This window comes from Stegostoma tigrinum, chromosome 27 (genome assembly GCF_030684315.1).
Source record: "Stegostoma tigrinum isolate sSteTig4 chromosome 27, sSteTig4.hap1, whole genome shotgun sequence".
In the NCBI taxonomy this organism is placed as follows: Eukaryota; Metazoa; Chordata; class Chondrichthyes; order Orectolobiformes; family Stegostomatidae; genus Stegostoma; species Stegostoma tigrinum.
In genome coordinates this window covers 841203-861696 of record NC_081380.1, presented here as the reverse complement: position 1 = coordinate 861696, position 20494 = coordinate 841203, and the positions used below count along the sequence as shown (strand labels likewise).

General features: G+C 44.6%; 1 protein-coding gene across 2 annotated transcripts in view; it reads right to left on the bottom strand.

The window, feature by feature from the left end:
• The window catches only part of dhx33 (DEAH (Asp-Glu-Ala-His) box polypeptide 33), a 63672-nt gene extending 43178 nt beyond the window's left edge, over nucleotides 1-20494 (bottom strand). Inside the window, exons 1-4 of one of the 2 annotated variants that reach the window (XM_059655265.1) lie at nucleotides 20259-20494; nucleotides 15355-15515; nucleotides 7652-7879; nucleotides 2029-2203 (exon numbers count right to left, since the gene is read on the bottom strand). In XM_059655265.1, the coding sequence (XP_059511248.1) occupies nucleotides 2029-2203; nucleotides 7652-7879; nucleotides 15355-15515; nucleotides 20259-20442 (748 nt within the window). In that variant the 5' untranslated portion in view covers nucleotides 20443-20494. Of the gene's footprint in view, nucleotides 1-2028; nucleotides 2204-7651; nucleotides 7880-15354; nucleotides 15516-20153 lie in introns of both variants that reach the window. The other variant, XM_059655266.1, reaches the window with a different exon arrangement.

The window sequence follows — 20494 nt, the reverse complement described above, 5'->3', positions numbered from 1 at the left end:
CTACACCTTCCTCCAGATCATTGACGTATATCACAAACAACAGTGGTCCCAGCACAGATCCCTGTGGAACAGCACTGGTCACAGGTCTCCAATTTGAGAAACTCCCTTCTACTACTACTCTGTCTCCTGTTGCCTAGCCTGTTTTTTAATCCATCTAGCTAGCACATCCTGGACCCTATGCAACTTCACTTTCTCCATCAGCATGCCATGGGGAACCTTATCAAATGGTTCATGTATATGACATCTACAGTCTTTCCCTCAATCAACCTTGTCACATCCTCAAAGAATTCTATTAAGTTGGTAAGACATGACCTTCCCTGCACAAAACCATGTTGCCTACCACCGATAAGCCCATTTTCTTCCAAATGGGACTAGCCCCTATCCCTCAGTATCTTCTCCAGCAGCATCCCTACCACTAACGTCAGGCTCACCAGTCAATAATTACCTATATTATCCTTGCGACCCTTCTTAAACAAGAGGACAACATTAGCAATTCTCCAGTCCTCCGGGACCTCACCCGTGTTTAAGGATGCTGCAAAGATATCTGTTAAGGCCCCGGCTATTTCCTCCCTCGTTTCCCTCAACAATCTGGGATAGATCCCATCTGGACCTGGGGACTTGTCCAACTTAATGCCTTTTTAGGATACCCAACACTTCCTCCCTCCTTATGCTGACTTGACCTAGAGTAAGCAAACATCCATCCTTAACCTCAACTTCTGTCACGTCCCTCTCCTCGGTGAATACTGATGCAAAGTACTCGTTAAGAATGTCACCCATTTTCTCTGACTCAACGCATAATTTTCCTTTTGTCCTTAAGTGGGCCAATCCTTTCCCTAGTTACCCTCTTGCTCTTTATATATGAATAAAAGGCTTTGGGATTTTTCTTAACCATGTTTGCTAACAATATCTCATGTCCCCTCGTAACTCCTTGTTTCAAACTATTAATCTTCCATAATCCTAATGTCACGGCATCAGTTTTGGACTGGGTTGGACAACGTCACAAGTCACACGATACCAGGTTATAGTCCAATGGGTTAGATCTGCTGTCATATGACTTCTGACTTTTTCTATAATCCTCTGTTTGTGACTTTTGAGTCACAACGGAGTTGATATATTACACAGATTGCAATGTTAAAAATGAAGGCCAACAGGATATGGTAAAACAGTTTAATAAGAAGTAACATAGATAAGGAAGGAAAACTAAAATAACTTGTGAAACCCAGAGTGGAAAATGCTCTGGGATCCGATGTTTACTTCCTTGTATACTGAAGTGTGTTTGAGAAAACAGCAAAGACTTGAACTACAATCTTCTAAACGTTAATGTTGATTTGGTAGTTATGTCAAAGGACTGGCCAGGGTTGAGAACACACTGCCACAAAAATGGGGGGGCGGGGGGGAGAGGAGAAGAGAGGAAAAAGGCAATAAACTACAAACGAGTTGGTCAAAACATTGATCGTGAGCAAGCTTCTGGCCACATAGATTCACAGGTCACCCAGAACAATGGGGCTAAATTACAAACAGCTGGGCCAGATTTGTCAGAGTCATAGAATCTGTACAGGGTGGAAACAGGCCACCCGGCTGAACAAGTCCACTCTGACCTTCTGAACAGCATCCCTGCATTTCCCGTGGCTAATCCACACGCTATAGGCAATTTGCATGGCCAATCCATCTAACCTGCATATCTTTGAACTGTGGAGGGAAACTGGAGTGCTCGGAGGAAACCCACACAGACACGGGGAGAATGCGCAAACTTCACACAGACAGTCGCCAGAGGCTGGAACTGAAGCCGGGTCCCTGGTGCTGTGAGACAGCACTGAGCTACCATGCCACCCCAAAAGTCAAAAGGCATCTGAAAAGTATAACTGAGGTCTGAAGTGCCATTAGTATTCAATGGCTCCCAAGGTGATGTAATTTATTGCCAAAGGAAATGCAGTTAACAGCACAGATAATAATGAATAATACTGTACACAAATGAAAACTCAAAATTCAGACAATAATTGACGTCCAATCATTTAGGCACTAACATACTTGCCTGGTGGATCTGAAAAATTGACACTAAAGCAGCGTGGAGATAGTCACTCTGAGGTTCCTTTGTGTAGAAGGTCTGAATGGAATGCTGTCTCCCTTCCAGATACAAAACAGGTGCTCTATTAAAGTACTGAGAGAAGAGATCGACATCCATTGTGGCAGACATGATAATTACCTTTCAAAAAGAAAAAGAAAGAATCAAACTGGTTTGGCTGTGAAGAAACTTTTATGCAGGCAAAAAGAGAAACTGAAATGAAAAGCTAATGCAAAAATACATCAGCATGGTAACTCAAATCTAAGCAAAAGAAAGTGCCTCTTTGAAGTCATGGAACAAACTTCAGCCAGGGTTTGCAGCAGTTCCTTCATGCTGCATGGTTGTTCACTGCATTGAACATAATAATTATGAAGAGGTTGGAGAGATTTATTTGGAGAAGCTTCTTCCACTTCAGAATGAGTTGAAAACAAAGGATCGCAAGTAGAAAGCAAGCACTAACTGATCAATGACAACAATTATTGGTCACTGACCAAATAGATTGGGTTTTTGTGCAGTAGATTGCTTGTAATTTTGTACAATGTTTCACTGCAGAAACAAACACTTATCCAACACCAAAAATATCTGGAAAAAAAAACAATCTTGTAGCACAGAGGATTGAGAGTTGGATGACATGGACATACCATATGGTAGTTAATTTGATAATGTATGTGTTGCTATCAGCAGGCAGGATGATGATTAAGAGAAGGGGGATCCAAATATTGAGGTAACATCATCAGAACAGGATGCTGAGCAACTGCTTGAGATGTTCAGCATACAACTCTGTTGGCAAGAATGGCTTTTAAAAGAAAACTAATGAGCTGAAATGAGAAAGAACTGTCTTTTTAACCAAAAAGAAGGTTGGGAAAAGCAGCTGCATTTTTGAAAGGAAATAGCCAGATACCCATAGCAGGCATTGTAAACATCTGCTGAACAAACTAAGTAATAGAGCCAAGGGTACATGCTGATGCAGCTCTTGTTGGGAATAAAACATCTTTGGGCTGTGGACTAGTGACACTTATCCAGGACAAAAACTTTGAGCTTGCCAACATAGTATGTTTGGTTCTCAGTGGCGGGGCAGCCTAGAGCGGTGAACAAGTTACAGAGAGCGTGTGAGCAACTGAGGGACAGGGGCAGAGAAACATAGATATGAGAAGAAGTGCTTCTCATGGCTTAGAAGCTCCCTGTTCTCTGCACACAAAAACTCAGTTTAAACCTGAAGAAAATCAGTCACAATTCCTGCAGAACTGTGACTTCTGAGCTGACAATCAGAAATATTTTGTGTGTCAATCAGCCACAATGTCCTTCTCACAAACCAGTGTAAGCATTCAGAGAGACATCCAAACAAGAAGCCTGTCTAGATGAAGAAGGATCTTCTCAACATTGGAACCGGGAAACGAAGACCATTTAACTGACTTTTGCAGTTTTTATATCTCTGTCAACAATCTATTTCATCTATCTCTTTAGTCTGTTTGTATGTTAAGGGAGTATTTATAAAAAGATTACAGTTTTGGTTTGTAGTGTTATACACCAGTGGTTTGTATCTGTTTTCCTGTCACTGTAGTCTAATTATCTGTAATAAATAATAATCCTTGCTCATACATAAATATCATCTGTGCTTTTTATCCAACTTGATTTGAACGTCAGGGGAATTGAGATATTGTGCATGCTTTAAAAAGAACTTCAACATTTGGTATAACTCTGATAATGGGTGGGGGTGGCTTCAATTTATGGCACACAACCCCACTGGGTCGTAGAACGACTGAACTAAACAATGGAAGGAAGGCAAAGGAGTGGGAGACGAAGGGGGTGATAGTGATAAAGTGAAGAGAGATGTCAAGCTGAGGAGGAATGATGCAGAGATGTTAAGAATGAGGAAGGAGAGTACAGAGTTTCTGGTGCTGCAGAGGATCATAAACTCAACGAGAGAAGCTTCACTGTGGTTGTGAACGAAAACTCGTTACGCATTAGGAAGGAGACAAGGCTGAGGGCAAGGGAGGTTGGAGATAAGCAGAAATTCCTGAAAACCAAGAGGCAAAATTACAGATAACAAAGTATGAAGCTGGATGAACCAAGCAGCATCTCAGGAACACAAAAGCTGACGTTTCGGGCCTAGACCCTTCATCAGAGAGGGGGATGGGGAGAGGGTTCTGAAATAAATAGGGAGAGAGGGGGAGGCGGACCGAAGATGGACAGAGGAGAAGATAGGTGGAGAGGAGAGTACAGGTGGGGAGGTGATCGATCAGTCCGGGGAGGATGGACAGGTCAAGGAGGCGAGATGAGGTTAGTAGGTAGGAAATGGAGGTACGGCTTGAGGTGGGAGGAGGGGATGGGTGAGAGGAAGAACAGGTTAGGGAAGCGGGGAGGAGCTGGGCTGGTTTTGGGATGCAGTGGGGGGGAGGGGAGATTTTGGAGCTTGTGAAGTCCACATTGATACCATTGGGCTGCAGGGTTCCCAAGCAGAATATGAGTTGCTGTACCTGCAACCTTCGGGTGGCACCATTAGGGCACTGCAGGAGGCCCAGGATGGACAAGTCGTCTAAAGAATGGGAGGTGGGGGGGAGAATTAAAAAGGTTCGCGACTGGGAGGTGCAGTTGTTTGTTGTGAACCGAGCGGAGGTGTTCTGCAAAGCGGTCCCCAAGCCTCCGCTTGGTTTCCCCAATGTAGAGGCAACCACAACAGTGGATGCAGTATACCACATTGGCAGATGTGCTGGTGAACATCTGCCAGATATGGAAAGTCATCTTGGGGCCTGGGATGGGGGTGAGGGAGGTGGTCGGGGGCAAGTATAGCACTTCCTGCGGTTGCAGGGGAAGGTGCCGGGTGTGGTGGGGTTGGAGGGGAGTGTGGATTGGACAAGGGAGTCCCGGAGAGAGTGGTCTCTCCAGAAGGCAGACAAGGGCGGGGATGGAAAAATGTCTTGGGTGGTGGGGTCGGATTGTAGATGGCGGAAGTGTCGGAGGATGATGTGTTGTATCCGGAGGTTGGTGGGGTGGTATGTGAGGACTAGGGGGATTCTCTTTGGGCGGTTCTTGCGGGGGCGGGGTGTGAGGGATGTGTTGCGGGAAATGCGGGAGACATGGTCGTGGGCGTTCTCGACCACTGCTTGGGGGGCGGGGAGGGTTGTGTGTGGATGTTGCGGTCCTTGAAGAACAGGGACATCTGGGATGCGTGGGAGCAGATGCGGCGGAGGCGAAGGAATTGGGAATAGGGGATGAAATTTTTGCAGGAGGGTGGGTGGGAGGAGGTGTGTTCTAGGTAGCTGTGGGAGTCGGTGGGCTTGAAATGGACATCAGTTTCTAGCTGGTTGCCTGAGATGGAGACAGAGAGGTCCAGGAAGGTGAGGGATGTGTTGCAGATGGCCCAGGTGAACTTGAGGTTGGGGTGGAAGGTGTTGGTGAAGTGGATGAACTGTTTGAGCTCCTCTTGGGAGCAAGAGGCGGCGCCGATACCGTCAATGTAATGGAGGAAGAGGTGGGGTTTGGGGCCAATGTAGGTACAGAAGAGGGACTGTTTCACATAACCTACAAAGAGGCAGGCATAGCTTGGGCCCATGCAGGTACCCCTGGCCACCCCCTTTGTCTGTCGAAAGTGGGAGGAATCGAAAGAGAAATTGTTCAGGGTGAGGATGAGTTCGGCTCGGCGGATGAGGACTGTTCGGGCCTAAGGGACAGGAAGAAGCGGAGGGCCTTGAGGCCATCTCCATGAGGAACGTGGGTGTTTCGGGACTGGACGTCCATGGTGAAAATGAGGTGTTGGGGACTGGAAAATTGAAAGTTCTGGAGGAGGTGGAGGGGCTGGGTGGTATCATGGACGTAGGTGGGGGTTTCCTGGACCAAGGGGGTGAAAATGGAGTCCAGGTAGGTGGAGATGAGTTCGGTGGGGCAGGAGCAGGCAGAGACAATGGGTCGACCAGGGCAGGCAGGTTTGAGGATTTCGGGAAGGAGATAGAAGCGGACAGTGCGGGGTTGGGGAACAATAAGGCTCGAGGTTGTGGGTGGGAGGTCACCTGAGGTGATGAGGTTGTGAATAGTTTGGGAGATGATTGGTTGCACATCACAGGGAATGGAGGGGTTGAGTTTGTTCTCTCTGGAAATATTTGGGTCCTTGGATACAAAGGAGGGAGGAAGTACACGGACCTGTTAAAAGGGAAGGTGCCATGAGGCTGTAGGGAGGCATTGGGAGTGAAGGAAGAATAGACCAGGACGTCCCTGAAGAAAGCTGACAAGTGAGGGGAGGGGAATGTGTGTCTGGTGGTGGCCTCTCATTTGAGGTGGTAGAAATCATCATAGAATCTCCACAGTGTGAAAGCAGGCCAGTTGGCCCAACATGTCCACACAGACTGTCTGAAGACCATCCACCCAGACAAATCCCCTAACCCTATCCCTATATTTTCCATAGTTAACACACCTTGTGCAGACATCCTCGAACACTATGGACAATTTAGCATGGCCAATCCACTTAACTTGTGCATCTTTGGACTGTGGGAAGAAAGCAGAGCTCCTGGAGGAAACCCACGTAGACACAGGGAGAACATGCAAACTCCACACAGTAAGCAAGTGATCCTTTGAAGTGGATACATTCTAAGCTACTGGACAGAAAACAGATGTGGAAATTGGCTGTTTTACAAGTGTATGGGACACACATATTGCTCTCCATGGTTCAGAACCAGAAACAACACTGACTCTGAGAAACAATAATAAATTGGACTTGATGGAACAGTTACAAAATTTGCAACTGAAAGAAAACTTGCAAGTGCAGGAAACCAAAAGGAGGATGGCAACAGATTGGCCAACTGGTGAACACAAATAAAATCATCGTACATTGGTCAGTGCCAGAATGTACATTTTGGAAAGGGGCAGGGCAAGTTAACAAAAGGAGTTAATAAAGCATATGGTCCCTGGGGTTTAATGAATCAAAGCACAGTATTAACAGCCAAGTAGTTAACACAAAGCTGTATAAAAGACTATTTTGCCCAAGTCTTGGCAATAAATTTTAGGAAGGAGCTGGACATTTGGGGGAGAATCAAATAGATTTACTTGAATAACTCATTTAAGTAAACCCATTTGATTCTCTAGTGATGAAGTAATTATAGTTATGCACAGAAATTATAAAATGTAGGATGTGTCTTCTTAGAGCAGAGAAGGACAAGAATAGATGTTTTAAAGCATGGAAAAGATATAAGTAAAATAAAACAGAGTAATGATTTCAATTAGCTGAAGGGAAGATAGTAGGAGGGCACCAGGTCCAAGGTGATTGATAAAAGGTACCAGAGAGAACATGAAAATCTTTACAGAATTAAAAGATAAGAATTTACAATACACTGCCTGATAGGTTGATGGATACAAAGATACAAATGTGATTCAACAGGGAAGTGGATAAATATGAGAATAAAATGTGGAAGAAGAGGACATGGTGGAACTAAGTAGAATGCTCTACCGAAGAGTTATTGCAGGCTTTTAGACCAAATGGTCTCCTGCTGTTCTGTACCATTGTGTATAACAGAACCCAGGTGGGAGACAGGCAGCAATGAAGAAATGTTGTTTAGTTTGAGAGATTTGCATGTTGTAGAGGTCAAACCAAACTTTTACCTTCAGTGGCATTTTGCCGAGTTCCTTTCGCTTTTTCTGTGCGGCTTTCACAATGCCAAAGAGAACATCTGTGTGGACAGTCCTTTCATGGGCTTCATCCAAAATCACCACACTGTACCTGTGAAGGAGTGGGTCTCCGATTGCCTCTCGAAGCAGCATCCCATCGGTTAAAAACTTAATTTTACTCTTGTCAGAGGTGAGATCTTCAAAACGGACAGTGTATCCAATCTGAGACATGAAATGCAGAGAAAACATTCAGAACAGAAACCAGGGTAGACCAGAAAGAAGTCAGGAAAAGTTAGTAACATCAATCAACTCTGACACTCCCTCCAACATTAGGTCAGAAGTCATGATGTTCACTAATGATTGCACAATGTTCAGTGCTGCTCAATTCCTCAGATACTGAAGCAGTCCGTATTCAAATGCAGCAAGACCTGAACAATTTCCAGGCTTGGGCTGAAAAGTAGCAAGTAACAGTTGAACCACACAAATATCAAGCGAAAAAAACCATCCCCAATAAGAGCAATCTAACCACCATCCCTTCATTTTCAATGACATTAGCTTCACCGAATCCCCCATTATCAACATCCTGGGGTGTACCATTGACCTGAAACACAACTGAACATGCCACACAAATATAGTGGCTGCATGAGCATGTCAGAGCTGGGAATACTGCAATGAATAGCTTAAATGCTGACTCCGAGAGCTTGTCCACCATCTACAAGGCACCGGTCAAGAGGCTGATGAAAAGCTCCCTACCTGCTTGGACAAGTGTATCTCTGACAATACTCAAGAAGCTTGACATCATCCAGGACAAAGCAGCATATTTAACTGGCACCACTTCCACTCCCTCCACCACCAAAGCTCAGTAGCATCAGTGTGTACTATCCATAAGTTGCACTGCAGAACTTCAAAGATCCTTAGACCGCACCTTCAAGGTGCATGATCACTACTATCCAGAAGGACAAGGAAAACAGATACAAGGGAACACCACCAAACTCACTCACCATCCTGACTAGGAAACATATCACCATTCCGACTAGGAAACATATCACCATTCCTTCACATGTTGCTGGATCAGAATCCTGGAACTCGCTGCATTGTGGGTCTGTCTACATAATATAGACTGCAGTTGTCTAAGAAATCAGCTCACAATTTTCCTAAGGGCAACCAGGCAATAAATACTGGCCCAGGCAGCAATGCCCACATCCCACAAGTAAATAGAAACAGATCGACAGCCAGAGACAGCAGAGAAACGCAGGGTACATCAGAAATCAGAATAGCAAACAAAGTATTTTCACAAAATTAGAGAAAAGGAGAGACCGCAAATTAGTCCTGCAAATCAGAGAAGATCAAAATTAAATAATAAATGTCTTTCATAGACTCCATCCAGTGTGGAAACAGGCCCTTCAGCCCAACAAGTCAACACCAAATCTCAGAACATCCCACCCAGACCCATCCCTCTAATCTACACATCCATGAACACTGAGCAATTTAGCATGGACAATACACGTAACCCGCACATCTTTGAGTATGGGAGGTAACCTGAGCACCTGGAGGAAACCCATACAGACAGAGAGAATGTTTAAACATCACACAGATAGCTGCCGAAGGATGGAATCGAGCCCTGGTCCGGGTGCTGCGAGGAGCTAACCACTGAGCCACCATGCCACCCAATTTGTTTCAAAGCCCTTCATGATAGCATCAGTTCTCCCTGCCTTTAACTTCCTTCAGCCCCACGACCCACAAAGAACCTGTATGCTCCTAACTTTGAGCACCTTAACAGCTTGGTTTAATCATTATACCTAGTGGATGTGATTTTAGCTACTTAGGCACCAAGCTCTCAAATTCCATCCCTAAATTCTCAATCTTCCCCTTCACCTTTAAAACGTGTCTCTTTCTGGTTGGTTGGCAGATATTTCATTACCCTGCTGGGTAACATCATCAGTGCCTCTTTGTTGATCACCTCCCTTTATCTCTTTCTATGCGGTCTGGGGTTGAATTTCTTTTCCTAATTGCTCCCGTGAAGCCTGGAATGTTTTGCTAATTAAAAGGTATTTTGTAAGTACTTAGTGCTGTCGTCATCCAGTGAATCCATGACAGAAAGAAAGATGCACACAGGTGGAGAATGCAATTTTTAAAAACAAAAACTGTAAATGCAAGAAGTCTGAAACATAAATTGAAATTACAGACACAGAGCAAGGTAGAAATTGAGCCCTGTGGTGCCTTTCTTAAAAATAAAGGCTGTGAGAATACCTGCCAGATAAGAATTACATCCAAAATGGACATGGACACTTCTAATGTGAAGGACAGGGGTTTGTGCTGAATCAGACAGGATACTTAAAAGAAATCTTGGGAGCAGAACTCACACATGATATGTTCCTCCTGTGCTATATAACGAATTATAGAATCTTCAGTTGTCTCTGGTGAACATGCGTGGAAGTAGTATGCGCAGCTGCAGTTACTAGTGAACAGCATTTCAGAACTGTAGCTGTGGATTAATTCACTGTGGACCATCCAGAATGCCGAGAAAGTTGTAGGTAGCCCATTCAGTGAGATGCAAGTGCCAAATGAACAGCAGACAGGGTTTGGGTGACCACCACTGAGTAGCAGAAGTGTAGGTGTCCTCTACTGATCATCCCCCTTTCTACACTTGGATAGTGCTGGGGGAGATGACTGCACAGGGGAAAGCAGTGGAAGCTAACCTTATGGCACTGTGGTTGCAAATGCTGTGCGAGAAAAAAAGGAGGAAGAATAACTGCAGGGCTATAGTGTAAGAGGATTCAATTCTAAATTGAATTTCCTTTTCAATTGTTCAGTTCTGGAGAAGGGGCACTTTGGCCAAAATGTTAACTCTGATTTCTCTTTGTAAATGTTGCCAAGTCCATGGGTTTTTCCAGCAATTTCTGTTTTTGTTTCACTTCAATCATTTTATTTGTTTAGGTTAGTTTGGATGACCATAGAGAGATAGTGCAGGAGGGTGGGCTTTAGATTTCTGGGTTTCTAGATTTCAATTTTAAGCATGTTGGCACCTGTTCAAGAGAGAAAAGGTTGCACCTGAATCAGGAGAGGACCAGCATCCTTGTTTTTTTTTTAAAAATTCCCTACAGTGCAGAAACAGGCTACCCAAGCCAACAAGTCCACAGCATCCACTAAAGAGCATCCCACCCATATCCAACATCCCCCTACCCTGTCCCTGTAACCCTGCATTTCCCATGGCTACCACACCTAATCGGCACATCCCTGAACACTACAGGCAATTTAGCATGGCCATCCACCTAGCCTGCACATCTGTGTGTGTGTGCAGGTGTACAGACAATGTGCAAACTCCACAAAGACAGTCACCCAAGAGTGGAATCAATCCTTGGTCCCTGACGCTGACAGGCAGCAGTGCTAACCACTGAGCCACCAGCAAAAGGCATAAGAGTTTAATGGAGCTCTGAGGCACCATTAGTATTTCAATGGCTCCCAAGGTCATGTAATGCATTGCTAAAGGAAATGCAGTGGACATGGCAGAAAACAATGAATATTTAAAAGATGTTAGCATAGATAGCTGAAGTTCTGAGTGGTCTGGCAGGCTTATAACATGATGAATCTTATTGGCTAGATGCAGTCATAGAATCCCTACAGTGTGGACCAAATGGCCGATTCCATTGAGCCTAAACCAACCCTCTGAACAGCATCTCACTCAGACCCACCCTTACTCTATCCCTGTAAACCTGTATTTCCCATGGCTAATCCACCGAGCCTGCACTTCCCTGGACACTATGAGCAATTTAGCACAGCCAATCCACCTAACTTGCACATCTTAGGACTGAGGAAACCACGCAGGCACAGGGAGATCGTGCAAACTTCACAGTCCCCCAAGGGTAGAATCAAATCCTGATCCTTCACGCTGTCAGGTAGCCGTGCTAACCACAGACCCACCATGCTGGTCCAAGTTTACTCTGGCCAAATCTTGGTTTTATTAAAACTAGTCTTTCCTAGTTTACAGCTTTGCTTTCAGGCCCAAATATCCCAGGCTGTTGAATGATGTAGAGTGGTGGAGGATGAGTGGGGACATAACACAGGCACTTGCAAAATTTTGAAATCCTCTTTAGCTGCAAGACAGATGCCAGAGGACTGGAAGACAGCCAGTGTGGTACCGTTATTCAAGAAAGGAGCAAAGGGTAAACCAGGAAACTACAGGCAGGCTTATCTATCAATTGGTGGGGAGTCTATTAGAAGCAATTCTGAGGGACAGAATTAGTCTGCACTTGGAGAGGCAGGGGTTATTCAAGAATAGTCAACATGGTTTTGTTAAGGGAGGCCATGTCTGACCAACTTGATTGAATTTTGACAGATGACGGCAATGCTTTTGGTGCAGTCCACGTGGACCAGCAAGGCTTTCGACAAGGTCCAGCAAATTGGAGATGCTACGTGTTTCACAGTCCCCTTTTGAGTTTGATGTTTGCAATTCTCATTTTCATTTTCTGGTACCAACTAGTATCTAAAGAAGGGCTGAAAGAGTGTGTGGCCAAAGCCTTGACAATTTTCTTCCCTCAGCAACCAGATGCATCCACTCCAAACCGGAGGGGTGATGTTTCAGCTTTGGGGATTGCCAACATTTTAAATACCTTCCCTTTTATTTTTATCTTACTGGAAGGAGACCTGTGTGAAGTGTAATCACTGGCAATAATCTGTTTGGCTGATTGGCTTGTTTCTATGCAGTGTATTTGTGTAATTTGTGGCATCTTAACCATGTTAATAAACATAGCATGAAATATCATAACATTCAAGGATACAGGACAAGTGTAGAAAATTGGGATTAGTGCACCTTTACTGGTAGTTATGTCGGTGCAGAGTCAATGGGCCAAAGGGCCTTTTCTACATTATATGATTTCTATACCTCTCTAAACGTGAGGTGATGCACTTGGACTGGATTGCATCAACAGTAGGATCCTGGAAAGCACCAAGAATCAGAGATCTTGGTCTGCATGCACACCAGTCCCTTAGATAAAGTGGTTAAGGTATTACTAATCTTTATTAGCCAAAACAGAGTTTAGGAGCAGGAGGTTATGCTAGAACTATATAAAACGTTGATTAGGCCATAGATACAGTATTGTGTACAGTTCTGAAATCCACATTCTAGGAGGGATATGATCGTACTGGATAGTGTGTAAAGGAGATTTATCAGGATGTTGTTACAGAAATAATAGGAACTGCTGATGCTAGAGAATTTCTGAAGAAGGGTCCCGACCCGAAACATCAAACTTTCCTACTCCTCTGATGCTGCCTGGCCTGCTGTGTTCATCCAGCTTCACACCGTGTTATCAGGATGTTGCACTGGCTGTCGAATTTTAGTTATAAACAGAAATTGGACAGACTAGGGTTGTTTTTCTTAATTGCAGAAGAGATTGAAGGAAGACAGTTAGAGTCCAGGCTCTGGGTAGTCAAGTCAAACAGAGACATAGGTGTTCAGGTACATTGTTCTTTGAAGGTTACGTCACAGGGAGACGGGATTGCATTTCATTTGCTTGCCTTCATCATTCAGGCCATTGATTACAGGAGTTGGGATGTCATTTTGAGACTGTTCAAGTTGGTGAGGCTACTTTTGGAGTACTCTGTATGGTTCTGGTCACCCTGCTATTGGTGGGGGCAGGGGAGGGGGGTGGAAAATGGTGGGAAGGTAGGTTTGAGTAACAAGGAAAAGCTGACTGGCTGGCACCTTTTTTCAGTGGAGTGGAGGTTGAGGGTTGACCTTATAAAATCATGAGGGGCATAGATGAGATGGACAGCAGAGGTCCTTTCCTAGGGTAGAGGATTTCAAAACTGGGCGGGCATAAACTTTATGGTGAGAGGAGAAAGATTTAAAAGGGATTGGACGAGCAGATTCCCTCCCCCCCCCAAAAAAAACACACAGACAGAGGGCGGTTAATATGTGGAATCTGCCACAGAAAGTGATAGATTCAGGTACAGTTACAACATTTAAACAGACATTTGGACAGGTACATGAATTGGAAAGGTTCAGAAGGATGTGGACCAAAATGTAGCGAAGTGGGGCCAGTTTAGTTCAGGAAACGTGGACGGCATGGGCAAGTTAAACCTAAGGAACAAAAAGTTGCTGGAAAAGCTCAGCAGGTCTGGCAGCATCTGTGAAGGAGAAAACAAAGTTAACATTTCAGATCCAGTGACCCTTCCTCGGGAGTTCTGACAAAGGGTCTCCAGACCTGAAACTTTAACTGTTTTCTCCTTCACGGATGCTGCCAGACCTGCTGAGCTTTTCCAGCAACTTTGTTTCGGCTCATGAATTAAACCCAAGGGTCTGTTTGCACGTTGTAGACAAGAAGAAAGTTTTCCTCTTGACGGAGGTATCAATGACCAGTGAGCATAGATTTAAGGTAAGCAAAAGGTTTAAGAGACGTCAGAAAAAACATTTTCACCCAGAGGATGGTGGGAATCTGGAATTCTCTCCTTGTAAGGGTGGTCGAGGCAGAAGCCTTCATACTATTTGAAAAGTATTTGGATTTCACTTGGAGTGCCAAGGCTATGGGTCAAATGCTGGAAAATGTGATTATAATAGTTAGGTTCGTTATTTTAGACTGGCACAGACTCAGTGGGCCAAAAGGGCCTTTTTGCATGCTGTGTATCTCAATGGCTAATGTCTTCCAGATTTCATAATATGTGCACTATGCAGTCAGAAGACACTGATTTAGCACCTGTCTGACCTTTGATAAATATTGTAGGGTCACCTTTTTTTTAAAACCCCTCCCCATGTCTATATTCTATACCCTGGAATACTGAACTACCAGTCCTGCCCATCTCTCAAACATGTCCCTGTGACAGCAATATCGTATTTCCATGTGTTAATCAGGTCCCTCAATCACAAGGTTCCTTGCATTAAAATAAATGCCATCAACCCCATGCTAAGTTCCCTTGTGTCTTGACTACATACATGTTGACAACCAGAGTGCTTGGATTTTCTTCCAAATTGTCTGCGCATTGCGCACTATTGTACCTCAAACTATATACCATTTACTCTGCAAAACTGAACCCCAACCAACAACACCAGGATCTTGGCCTTTATGTGGGTCAGATGCAAACTCAAGACTTGAACATGTACCCATCTTCCCCAAAAACATACCCAGTGGTCCCAGAGTCTTAAGCCCTCATTCCTGCACCAACTCCAGCAAGTATTGATAGTGTAGGATTATAAATTGACTGATAGTCAGGGTCTAAAAATGTAATCCACCAGAAAATTTGACAAAATGTCAAGAATGTATTCACCACATTATCAGAAATCTAGAGTTTTTTTCCCCACAAAACTTAGACAAAACGCATATCTGCACCCTTTAGTTGACAAGTCAATGTCATATTTGACTATTAACACTCAGTTTGCAAGAAATTCAGGGAATAGTGCATTATTTAAATGAGCCACTTATTTCAGTTCCAAATAATTACACCCATGATGACAGGCTCAAGAAAATGCTCCAACTTTTGGAAAGCATGAAGTTTAGGCAAAGGCAGTCAAATGCCAGCTACATTCATTAATGAGATGATCAACAATGACCTAGAATGGTGGAGCTAGCGCAATGGGCTGAAAAACCTATTCTTCTTCCTATTTATTTTGTTCTTAGAAGTTACATATTAAAAGCAACCAGGGATAAGCAACAAATGCTGGCCTTGTCGCTGACACTACAAGAAGCGTTAAAATAAAATCTTACCAACGTGCCTAACTCTGTTTTCTTTTCTTCTGAGACACGAGCTGCAAGTGATATTGCTGCCACACGTCGGGGCTGTGTGACGCCAATGATACCCTGTCGCCCGATGGTGGCTTCATACAGATACTGTGGAATCTGTGTCGTCTTCCCCGAACCTGTCTCACCTTGAATTAAAAACATCGTAACATGAGCCAGGTTTAGCAAGTTGTCCCCTCATCTGGGCTTTGTGCCCGGCCAAGGCTTTTAAATTGATCTCTTTCAAAACCCTCACAACTAATACCTTGAGTGGTCCTTCATCATAATGGTATAGATTGGAATCCAGATCCTAAGAAAGGAATGCTCAAGAATGCTGTACTGAAATCATCAAGACATTTAAAAGAAATATTCACGTATTCGTAGGCTTCAGAATCCCTAGTGTGGAAACAGGCCCTTTGGCTCAACAAGTCCACACTGACCCTCAGCATCCAACCTAGATGCATTCTCCATGATCCACCTAATCTACACGTCCCTGAACACTATGGGCAATTCAGCATGGCCCATCCATCTAGCCTGCACATCTTTGGAGTGTGGGAGGAAACCAGAGGACCCAGAGGAAACCCATGCAGGCTGTTTATCATAAAAGCTTTTGGTTTTATATGTCCATGGATTTTGGAAGTCAGCAGCAAGATCAGCTTTGTTTGCACATTCCAATTGTTCAAAGTGCAGTTAAAAGTCAACTACATTACCACAGGAAGCATCTGGAGTCACATGTAAGCCAGACAAGGTAAAGTTTCCTTCCCCAAAGGTGATTCATGAGCCAGATGTGTTTTTGAGACAATCAATAACGGCTACATTTATTTTCCAATTTTGTTTTAATGAACACGTCTCCAGTCTGGGGTTCTGAGTTAGTGGTTGAGTGACATGGTCACTATGTTATACACATACTCAGGATATATTGATCTTTTAGGTCACAACACAGATTTACTAGGGTGCCGGATTGTAAGTAGTTGGGGCCTGACAATCAATATTAATGACTTGGTGCAGGGACAGAAAGCACTATAGCCAAACTTGCAAACGACACTAAAACAGGTGGAAATGTAAGTACTGATGCAGAAATAAGAAATTTACAAATGGATATGGACAGGTTAGATGAATCGGCCAAATTTTGGCAAATGAAGTTTAACATGGATAAACATAAGGCTATCTATTTCATCAGAGGAATAGAAAGGCAAATTATTATCTAAATCAAGAGGAACCTCGGAGTAGTTCAGTGCAGATGGATCTGGATGCTGTTGTGCATGAATTACAAAAAGCTAGTTTGCAGGTACAGCAGGTAATGGTGCCGGGGGGAGTGGGGGGGGGAAGGCAATGGAATTTTGCCATTTATTGCTCAATGAAGAGTATAAACATACACAAGGATGGCTTATTCCTGTAACCTTTCAGCCCTCCAGCCTGATCTACCATTCATTGAAATCAAAGCTGATCTGTGTGGCCTTTCTCTACATCTCTTAATACATTTGCTTAACAAAAATTTACCTGCAAAAATTAAGTGTTACTGCAACTATATGAGGCATTAGTGAGAGTGCCCCTGCAGTACTGCATACAATTTTGGTTCCCTTACCCAAGGAGAGATTTAGTTGCATTGGAAGCAGTTCAGAGGAGGTCCATGGGATTAAATCAAAAGGTGAAGAAAGATTGAGCAATTTAAGCAATTCCTCTGTGAAGGTCAGAAGAATGAGAGGAGATCTGATTTAGGGATATAAGATGCGAAATGGGATTGACAAAGTAGTCATAGAGAGGATGTTTCCCCCTGTAGGGCAATCTAGAATGAAAAGCAATTGTCTTAGAATAAGGGATAGCAGTTTTAGAAGAGATTAGGAGAAATTACTTCTCTCAAAAGGGTTGCTGATTTGTGGAATTTGCCGTCCCAGAGTACGGTGGATGCTCTGACTTTAAGCAAATTTAAAAAGGAGGAGACAGATGGATCTTAAATTAATAAGAGGTTGAAGGGTCATGGAGAGCAGGCAGGAATGTGGAGTTGAAGCCAAGATGAGATCAGCCATGATCGTATTAAACGAAGCAGGCTTGTGGAGCCGAATGAACCACTCCAGCTCCTAGTTCTTATGTTAACACAGGCAAGTTACTTCTACTAAAGTTAAACAGGGTTTAATCAGACTGCACTAAAGTGAATTACGTACTTGTATAGCCTCAGCACAATCATGGTCATACCTCATAATTACACACATTTATTAATAAGAGTTTCACCATCCAATCATTTACCAGCTGCCCCTATGTTTAAGGGATGCATGTAGTGAACAGATGTTGTTTTGGTTGCAAAGATAGTGCCACTCAATTTAATAATCAAAGTCAAGCAATATTAACTCAGAAGTTGGGTTGCAAACAATCTCAAAGTCCACTTACAATTACTAAAACAGTATACCTTCTTTAATGAAATGGCATTACTTCAGAAAGAAGTAGCTGACTATTATCTTTTCAATGTTTGATGAGGTAAATTCTGCTGCTTTCAAGGTCATATTGAAATGTACCTCAACTTTCCACAAAAATATACTGTGCAAATTACTACCCAGTGGAATTGCCACCTTGTAGAACTTGGAACACCAGAAACAGGTCAAACTTGCACTGATTTATACATTTCTCAGCACTCTGCCGCCGATTATTTTTGAAGATTATCACTACTAGTTTGTAGGTAAATGTGAATCCTATTTCCACACAAGTAACAATGACAAAATTAAGCAATCTTATTTTGTAAGTGTATTCTTCTGTAGCCACAGATATTGCCTAACCTGCTGGGGAGTTCCAACATTTTAGGGTTTTATTTCTCATTTCATTGGTATTGGTTAGGAGTCAAATATTGATCAGACTCAGAAAAAATTCCAACTTTCCTGCATTACTCTGTCAGGGACCTGTTATGTTAGAAGCTAGAACTTGGTTTTAATATCTCACTGAAAAGCAAACACCTCTGACAAATTTTCATTCAGTCCCCCTTTCCTCACAGGATGAGGCTACAGTCACCGAATGGTGTTGTAATTCGCCACATACTGGTGCAGTCAGTGTGATGTTGGCATCCCACAATCCTGAGAGTGTCGGGGTGGTCAGGGTGAGTATGTGGGTCTATGGGGTCAAGGTAAGTATCAAGGGTGGGGTGAGTCAGAAGGCCAGTGGGACAGCAATCAGTTTGCCATTTCAGGGTTGTTATTTTCCAAAAATCTTTGTGCTCTGCAGAAGTACCAGACTATTGGAAAACTGCTAATATGACACTAGTCAAAATGGGAGAGAGGAGATAGCAAGTAACTCTAGGTCTGTTTGGGGGGAGAGTTTGGGAAGGGGTTTTCAGTTTGGGTGTGCTTTTGGAAGGATGTGGTTCCCAGGAAGGGATCAGTTTGGGGTATAGATTTGTTGGGGGTGGGGGGAAAAGATATGATTTTGGGTGGGGGCTTTGGAGCGACGATTTATTTGCAGGTGGGTCAGATTGAGAGATGGCTTCAGAAAAGTATGTTTGGGGTTGGTTTTAGGGAAGAGATTGATTTGGGAGTTGGTTTTCAGGGATTTTTTTTTCCTGGGAATTTGTGCAGGGCTTTCTTTGGGAGGTAGTTCCAAGAGTAGATTAGTTTAGGGGTTGGGTTTAATTAAGCTGAGGGTGCAGGAGATGGTTTCAAAGTGGTAGTGCTAATTTGGAGAACAGTTTAAAAGGGTGATTAGTTTGAGGGGTGGTTAGTTTAGGAAGAATTAGATTGGACAGGCTAGTTTTTGGTGGTCAGTTTGGAGGGGTAGGTTTTCAGGGATGGTTTCAGATAGGGTTAGTTAGGGGGAGAGCTGGTTACAGAGGGCATTATTTGGTGGATGTCAGTTCAGGGAAGGTTTTAATGAGGCTGGGGGACAGCAAGAGTAGTTTTGGAGTTGATTTTAGTGTGGGTTCTTTTGGGGCGTGGTTTCAGGCAGTAGTAGTCCAGTTTCATGGGAGGGTGTTGAGGTCAAGGTTAGTTCAGTTTGGGGTTAATATGGGGTTGGTTCTGGTGGGGGCTTGGTGCTGGTGGTGGTAGAGTTAGTTTGGAGAATGGTTTGGCTGGGGAGGTGGTGGTGGTGGTATTAGTTTGGAGGGGGAGTTTGGCTGGGGAGGTGGTGGTGGTTGCGTTAGCTGGGAGGGGGGTTTGGCTGGGGAGGTGGTGGTGGTTGCGTTAGCTGGGAGGGGGGTTTGGCTGGGGAGGTGGTGGTGGTTGCGTTAGCTGGGAGGGGGGTTTGGCTGGGGAGGTGGTGGTGGTAGCGTTAGCTGGGAGGGGGGTTTGGCTGGGGAGGTGGTGGTGGTTGCGTTAGCTGGGAGGGGGGTTTGGCTGGGGAGGTGGTGGTGGTAGCGTTAGCTGGGAGGGGGGTTTGGCTGGGGAGGTGGTGGTGGTAGCGTTAGCTGGGAGGGGAGTTTGGCTGGGGAGGTGGTGGTGGTTGCGTTAGCTGGGAGGGGGGTTTGGCTGGGGAGGTGGTGGTGGTAGCGTTAGCTGGGAGGGGGGTTCGGCTGGGGAGGTGGTGGTGGTAGCGTTAGCTGGGAGGGGGGTTCGGCTGGGGAGGTGGTGGTGGTATTAGTTTGGAGGGTGGTTCGGCTGGGGGTGGTGGTGGTGTATTAGTTTGGGGGATGGTTCGGCTGGGGGTGGTGGTGGTGGTATTAGTTTGGGGGATGGTTCGGCTGGGGGTGGTGGTGGTCGAGTTAGTTTGGGGGGGGAGAATTTAAGAGCTGCTAGAAACAGAGACAACAGCAGTGTGGAGCTAGAGGAACACAGCAGGCCAGGTGGCATCAGGGGAGCAGGAAAGCTCACATTTCGAGTCACTGTTCCCCTGATGATGCCGTGTTCCTCCAGTTCCACACTCCATTGTTTCTTAGCTTGGGGGAGGTTTTGGTTAGGCCGGCCGACGGTGGTTACCAATGATCACCGCCGCGTCCAGCTGTCGCAGTTGTCCAAGGAGCTTTCCCCGAGCCCGATAGATGGGCAGTTCTCTCCGCTGTTGGTCAATCTCCATCTCCCGCGAGAGTGCATTGTCCCGCCTTTGAGCACACACGGACAATGATGTTTTGAACTTCTTTGCTGGAGGAGGCCGACTCTCCATTGGCACCCGAACCTACGGTTGCACAGAATCCACCATGCTGCTAGCCCGGTCT